Here is an 8,218-nt window from a genome sequence, read left to right as displayed (position 1 = left end):
GATCATATGTTTACTTTCTAAACTTAATTCAATATTCACATACCGTCCTTATAATTATACATGATAAAAGCAGGGTTAGTTGGTTTTGCAGAACACTGAAAAGGAAAATTTGGATTTATTTACATTTTTTTAAAAACTCTCACACCCTGTAGGTCATTTCATTACCCTAAGAGAACAGGTTTCCTTTAGATTCTCTTTACAATATAAATGGACTTTGCATAATACATATTTCCATATTTTAATTTAGTTAATACACAATATTGAAATAAATATTATTGTAAATTATCCTCTCACAAGGTCTAATGAGTATTTCCCAGCTCCTTTTATTTGGAATTGGGAAAGCTGAGTTGCAGATGAGCAGGCTGATACTGCCACAATGCTTCCTTCATTATGTTTCTTCCTCCCTCTACCAATAGAGTTCAGACACTTTAAAAAATTAAATAACCATATTTGCATAATATACAAAGCAAAACTGGGAACAAAATATGATTAAACCAGAGCAAAGAGGTTTAGGTTTTTATATATCAACGTTTTTTGCTATGATAATCATTCTAGCAACACTTCTAGCAAACAAAATGTAGCAGCAAAATTTCTTTAGCTAAAATTATTAAAAGCCTTCTATGAATCAGGTAAAACATACTGCCAAAGCATTTCTTTTTGTATCTACTTGACCAGCTGTGTCTAGAATCTGTGCCAGCACAGCCATATAGACAGCAACAACAGAGTCATAAGAAGACTAGTATTTATTCTTCTTCTCTCGCTATCCACAAGATTGAACAATTCTCAAATGATACAAACTTCCTGACCTTTGATGCTTTCAAATAAAGAATGTTTCAGTCTTAGCCTCTTAAGAATCACCAAAGCTAGCAGAGGAACTCATATGCTGTTGTATTAGATTTTTTTTTTCCTCCTAAGAGCTCACATAGACAATTTAATTAACATTTCCTTCATTTCTAGCAGTAATTGTACTCCTCCTGCTGGACAAACAGAGGCAATAACCACAACCCATCTTTATGACAGTATCAACTACAAGAGCCAAGAATACTATGCAGCGATTTTCTGCTATGAGACCTGAAGCTGAAAGATTGTATCTCTATCTAAACGTTTTCCTCCATTAGCTTTAAAGCCTTACCTTAGCATACTAAACAAAAAAATATTTGGTGTTTTCTTACTTAACACTTCAAAAATAAACCCACAAAGTTTCATTCAGAAGGAAATACTAGCATGCATACAGTGATCATAGTTTCATAATGCATTAATCAGTACTGTGATAAAATTATGATTTCACAACAGCATTAAAAGCAGTTCTAATTCTATGGCTTTGGTGTTATGTACTATTTTATATCCAAAGAATAAAAATAATAATGAAGGCACACTGCCAAAAAATTCACAAGTATTTTTAATGAGCAGGAAGTAAGCTAATTCCAGATGGCTGTTTAGGAAAAAACGATCCAGTTTTTTGAATCTGTGCTAAACACTAGCTCCTGTCAATTCAGAAAATGTGAGCTCTTGGTTACAGCTAAAATTTCTACAAAGAATAGCACCGACCTACCTATGAGAAAGGTAGAAGGTACTGCAGTCTCTGGAATGCTGTGGTACTTCAACTTTAATTGATATACAAAGACTAAAAAAAACTTGCAGGATGCTTGCCTAAAAACCTAATAAAAATCAAATCTCACTGGGCTTTGATGTCAAAATTCTGTAATTCTGACAAATTATTCTGTGGCACAAAGCTATACAGCATCATATATTTAGCAACACTTCAAAAAAATCAGCTTAATGGGGCTCTGATGTCATCTTCCAGGCAGATATATTTACTAGATACACAAAAACATTATTCTTAATTTTCTGTACTTTAGTGAGTGCCCCCCAATCCTGCAGCTGAAAAACTGAGACAGTTGAATACCACTGAGTGTACTACTAGGCTTAACAATGCTCTTAACAGACCAGATCTGCTGTTTCTACTAAGTTTTTCTATACAGCGTAAAGATATTTATCTCTCTGGGGCACAGAATGTTACATACTATAACACAGATCCAGTTTTGCAAAGGGAAGAGTGCCATTTGAAATGTTCACATATGCAAATATATAAAGCAAAAAAACTCACAGCTAAAACAAACGAAAACTAAACAAAACAAAGTACTCCTCTTTTTTCCATGACCCTGTATAAATTTAGGCAGCCAAATACAGAACTTGATCCACTCTTCAGGGAACTACATTAAACTGGGTTAAAGTAACTTTTGCATATGTATTCCACCTCTTAACCTGTCACATCTTCTCAAGGGTAGATATTAAAAGTAGGCCTCTCTCCAAAAGACTTGAAAATCAACCCAGTTAAACCATCAAGAACCAAGTTTCATATGTATTCATTTTTTGAACTGGTATTAGAATCATAGAACCATGAAATGGTTTGGGTTGGAAGGGACCTTAAAGATCATCCAGTCCAACCCCCTGCCACAGACAGGGACATCTCCCAATAGACGAGGTTGCTCAAAGTCCTGTCCAACCTGGCCTTGAACACTTCCAGGGAGGGGGCATCCACAGCTTCCCTGGGCAACCTGTGCCAGTGTCTCACCACCCTCACAAGCAAAGAATTTCTTCCTAATATCTAGTCTAAATCTATCCTCTTCCAGTTTAAAACCATTCCCCCTCATTCTGTTGCTACCTGCCCTTGTAAAAAGTCCCTGCTCAGCTTTCCTGTGGGACCCCTTCATGAACTGAAAGGCCACAATAAGGTCTCCCCAGAGCCTTCTATTCTCCAGGCTGAACAGCCCCAACTCTCTCAGCCTGTCCTTATAGGGGAGGTGCTCCAGCCCACCGATCATCTTCGTGGCCCTCCTCTGGACCCGCTCCAACAGCTCAATTATTACTAGTAACTATTTCATATTAACTCTTTAAAAGTTGTAAATAGTCTGAAGTAAACATGATTACCTTTTCCTCTCCTGCACACACCATCTCCAAGCAAATAATCTGATTTCTTTTCATTCTGCTTTTAAAAAGCAAGGCTAACAAACAAAACTTGGGTTCATTATCTAAACACAGTGTAATTACTTGAAGTAAGTCAGAGTATTCAGGGGACTCTCACAACAAAAAAGAAATATTCTACCATGAAATTACATTATTAAAAAAGCACTACCAATTTCATACAAAGATATTTTTTTTTTCAAAATAACAGTCCTCCTAGAAGCACTGCAATAACCAATCCAGTATTCACAACAATATCACTGAGAAACTTTTGCTCTTGAAACCTGCAAGCCCTGTGCACAGGAAGCCTTCAGAATACAGAAAGTATAAGATCATTCTATCCAGAAATGTAGTAGGTTAACTTAATTTATAAATTAAGAATAAGTTTACAAAGCTACTGAAACTAGAAGCAAGGGCATTTAAATTTAATTATCTTTCAGTTTCCAAAAACCCAAAATGTAATATATCCACAAGAAATTCTACTTAGATGACAGATTCTTTACTGACACAAAAGACAGCAATTTCATCTCTCTTTTAACTTGAATGCAGCTACAATAAATCAAAATAGCTCCCTCAAATCTCACAATGCCTGTAAAAAAAGGTGACTATGAAAAGCCCACACGCAATGATCTGAAAACAAAGAAAAAAATATGAGTACTCCATTTTAAGAGACCTATTTTACAGGTTTGTCTCAGTTTACAGGGCAGTGTCTATAGAAAGATCCTCCAAGTAGACAGAAAATTCTTCTCTTTTCTGTATTTCTGGAGTTCACTGAAACATTTAAATGGCAATATTCACATAGATTAAAAACTTTTTAAAATGAAATTTCTTGCAAAAATTCTCAACTTTGGTACATTCCATATAAGACAAAGTTGGTATCTATCAACTTGCAGGTAACACTTCTATCAGTTCTGGATGATCCAGGGAGTATAGTCTTCTCACATTTTCAGCTCTCCTTTGGTACATCATCTTCACATATGCTGTCCAGGGAACATCACATCCACTGCCAACTGATACAGAAGCAAACAAGAAGCCTGGAAGGCTATGTGCCATACTTTTTGAGTAGAATTTTTCAGGAAGTTTAGTATTCTTATTTTATACAATGTAGGATCCAAAAATAATATAACAAACTCAAGTTGTTCCACAAAACTGAAAACGGGACTTTCCTTACCCATGACCAAAAGCTAGTCTCCAGCAGCCTTGGAAGATGGGTGTGATGTCACCAGCAGTGAGTATACTGGGGTATCTCATCAACATGGAGTAAACAATGGGCAGCACCTCAGCATTTGGAAAAAAACTCAACAAAATTTAAAGCGGACAACTAATTTCTGAGAAGGTCTTGGTCTTTGCACTTAGGCCATTTGTAATGTTATATAATTTTGCATGTAGTAGTAGACTATTAGAAAAACTTGTCGTTTTCCTCTTTAGTGCACCTGTATTTGTTATAGTGCAGTACAAACACAAAATCAATTTCAGATTCAAAGTTGAAGTATTTATGCTTCTTTATGAGCAAGACTTCATATCATTTTCTTCAAAATGAAGAGTATCAGCTTTGCTGTTCTAGCACTTTCAAACATTTAGCAACTTTCAAGCAAACCTCTTGAATATTCTGAATGTTACAGATAATATACATTAATGAGCAGCAGACACAGAGATTTTACAACTTCAATTCCATAATGGAAGAAATTCTGTCATTTTTTACTCTATTCCAATGTGTAAGTTCATTTTCTCTGTGTATGTATTCAACTGCATTTTGCTGATGACAAGATGCTGAAATATGATAATGGCACAGAGTCCAAGTAAAACAAACCAAACATAATTCTCCCTTAACCCATATACCTTTTCAAAGTAACACAAAATATTGCTTCAAAACCAATGTACATTATTTTTCTCCTTTCAGAATGATGGTATGTTTTTTCTCATTTTTCTGGGAACATCAGCATTTTTAAATAAGGACTTAGGATTGACAAAAACTACACTCTGAATAAATATACTTTGGAGAATGTAAAGAGAAATTTCAATACACCTAAAGTAGTTACCTTGTTTCTAGTCAGTATTCACTGATCACACCTAAAGGCACCTGATTCTGTCCTCCCTTCCTAGATTTCTAAGAAAACCATGTTTTTAACATACAGAAATAATATACATTTTTAGAATTGTATTTTGTTACTTACCATGAATCAGTTTGTTCTCCTGAACTCTCTTCACTGTCAACAAGCAAGCCAGCAGAAATGTGTAGTAACTAGATACCAAAATAAATTACATTGCAGTACTAGCTATTTATTCACTTCAAAGAGAAAATAGATTCTTACCCCATTTTCTTTTTTCAGAGGCAAAAAGTAGTAGTAATGGCAGAAATCAAGTATCAGCGTATATGAACTAAGGATCTGGGTGTAGAAACACAGCTGTAAAAACAGCCAATGATTGTCTTCACCAACACAGTTATTAATCCTGCAGAGAAATAAACTATATATAAAGACAGAAATATAAAGACTTGAACACTACAGTTATCATAGAATCATAGAATATCTTTAGTTGTAAGGGACCCATAAGGATCATAAAGTCCGACTCCCTGCTCCACACAAGACTACCTAAAACTAAAACTAAGAGTGTTGTTCAGACGCTCCTTGAACTCTGACGGACTTGGTGCCATGACCACATCCCTGGAGAGCCTGTTCAGTGAAGAACCTTTTCCTAACATCTGATCCAAGCTTCCTGTGACACAGCTTCATTCCATTCCATAAGGCACCCCTTTGAAAGTCACTACCACACTGTATCTGCTTAGGGTTGTTTTCAATTTTATAGCAAGCCCTCCAAATCCAAGGTTTGTCTAGAGACTAATGTCCACACACTTTTCATCTGTCATCCGCTTTCTTTACTTCCACCTATTCTGACTCGCATATAGAGGGTGTTGCCAAGGTGTGTCTTGAATGCCAGGCCAGACTTCAAAAGAAGACTGAACAAAATCACAAGAAAAATATCTTAAAGGTCAGCCCTTCTTCCTGAAGCCAGCTCAAATTACACAGAGACTTATCAGACACTGTAAGACGTAATTCTGTCTTCCTGTGTTCCTTGGGACACCTGGACTCTTTCAAAGTACATTCAGACTAAGCACAAGCAGAGATCCTACTTAGCCTGTTCCCTGGGGCAGGTTGTCAGGGCCTTAATGTCCCAATAGGCCCCTGATCAGCACCACCGAGAACTTCCACCTATGCCACATCTACCCACTGACTTCTGGGTAGATGGCCTAGATTAGCCACATCCAACTAAAAAAAACCCCTCACCCTGCACGGTCCTCAGGTGAGGTGCTGGGAATCAGTAACTACTCTGGGTGTGGGGGTGTTGCAGGAGCCTTCAAGGTTGTGATCTGCTGCTGTGGCTGGGCTTAGGATCTACCAGAACTTTGAAATTAGCCTGGAGCTGTGGTTATGATATTGTGAATAAGAGAATTTATTATTATTTCTGGAGCAAATATAAGAACTACTAACTAACCACTCCATTCTTAATCAAAGTGACCATCTTTGTCTTACAGATGGCAGCTACTGTAAAAAGTAAAACTGCCACTTAAAGTGTAGGCTGCATTACAGATATCACTGCTTAGAACAGGAGACACATTTCCCTGTACCTTCACATAGCAAACACAGTCCTACAATTTTAACTAATACTCATGAAACAAAATTATTTCTTAAAAGTCTGTAAAATTTCACAATAATACATATTATCTTCTGCTACTCAATATATTTCACTGATTGTGAACTATGTAGAGTCCAAAAAGTGAAAATGCAAATTAATGGTTTGAAATAAATGTGATCACAGGGTATGCCAGTGACAAATAAGCAGGACTTAGGAAGGAGCCTAAGAAACACAAGACAGAACAGGTATGTCTATTCAGAAACTCCTTCTAATACTCCAACATAAAGGAGTAAAGGCATCACAAGAATTCTAGATACATTAACTACAAGATTTAAACCCTTTAAAATCTAGGTCTAGTCTGCTTCACAAGAAGTTATACTGATGCAAAAAATGTGTTTGACGTGCAATACAAGCATTGCCACAGCCATCAGTACCAAGCTAAGCTATAAGGACAAAAGTGCTATATGTGCGCTATTTTCTGAAGTAGCAATTGACAAAAACGGTAGTTTGAAAAATGGCTACATTGACATAGGAAGATCCTGATGCTAATTCTGTCCTCTGCGGTTCATCATTGCTGTCTTGTGAGAAATGATACCTCAGAACTATGGACAGCAATGTTTATTTTCATTTTAGCTACAGATAATGAGTTTAAATAGAGAATTTTAGACAGATTAGTTCATTTTCACTGAAACTAGTTACAGAACACTAAAATAAGCAATTTCACTACAAAATCAGAGAGGCTATGACAAGTGGGGCATGGTATGAGTCAATAACATTTTCGACTCAGCCATTCCGTAAACTGAAACCCAAAAACTGTCTAAAAACCTTGACCTATTTTTATTAAGAGCACCCCCTCCTATGTTTAGAGTACTTTATTTCAAACCAAGAAACACAAATATTTCATTTTCCACTAAAAATATTTTTCCAGCATCAGAAAATAAATTGCTACAAATGAATTAAACCTTTAATATAAAAATGAATTATGGTGAGATCAGTTTTAGGAGTAAAAATTCCAATTCTTTAAGCAAAATATGTGAATTTTCTGAAATTATATGGCATCAAACAATTTGACAATGATTAAATATTACACTGCAACAGTTCTTACTGTCAGTTTTATTTGTAGGCCTAAGAAAGTCTCAAAACTGTTCTTTCCCAGCTCTAAATGCCTAAATGATTAACCACTACTGAGAAAGAAATACAACAAATGAACAATAGTATAGACCATGAACTTTGAAATGATTCACTAAAACAGTAGATTGTTAGAACAAATATTCTGGTCTCACCATGGACAGTGGTGATCCATCCTCCTCACACAATGTCCGCAACGACTGCAATGGTGTGAACGCTTTGGTCTCATCGTATTACATTTGTTACATAATTCCCAATATTCTTGTTCTAAGTGAAAATGTAAAGATAGATTAGAGAGATTTAAATTCAGTATAGCACACCAATGCTAAATCTATATGCCAGTGATTCAAGGAGAAAAATTTCTTACTATCATCTGAGAAGTGTTAGCGGCATATCAACTTTTTCCCACTGTCACCCCAATTAAACTGGAAGATATTACTGTCACTCTGTGCCAGTTTTCTTCTCCAAACTCATATCTCCTTCTATACATTTC

The 8,218-nt window shown here is 36.0% G+C and overlaps 1 protein-coding gene across 1 annotated transcript in view; it reads right to left on the bottom strand.

Moving 5' to 3' along the window:
• The window catches only part of ZDHHC21 (zinc finger, DHHC-type containing 21), a gene marked incomplete at its 5' end in the record, with an annotated part of 26,175 nt that extends 18,183 nt beyond the window's left edge, over positions 1-7,992 (bottom strand). Inside the window, 2 exons of the mRNA XM_010180081.1 lie at positions 5,277-5,415; positions 7,881-7,992. Of these exons, the coding sequence (XP_010178383.1) occupies positions 5,277-5,415; positions 7,881-7,992 (251 nt within the window). The remainder of the gene's footprint in view (positions 1-5,276; positions 5,416-7,880) is intronic.
• Between the last annotated feature and the right edge of the window lie 226 nt (positions 7,993-8,218).

The sequence above is a fragment of the Mesitornis unicolor genome, unplaced genomic scaffold (assembly GCF_000695765.1).
Source record: "Mesitornis unicolor isolate BGI_N332 unplaced genomic scaffold, ASM69576v1 scaffold24542, whole genome shotgun sequence".
In the NCBI taxonomy this organism is placed as follows: Eukaryota; Metazoa; Chordata; class Aves; order Mesitornithiformes; family Mesitornithidae; genus Mesitornis; species Mesitornis unicolor.
This window is presented reverse-complemented; position numbering and strand designations above follow the sequence as displayed.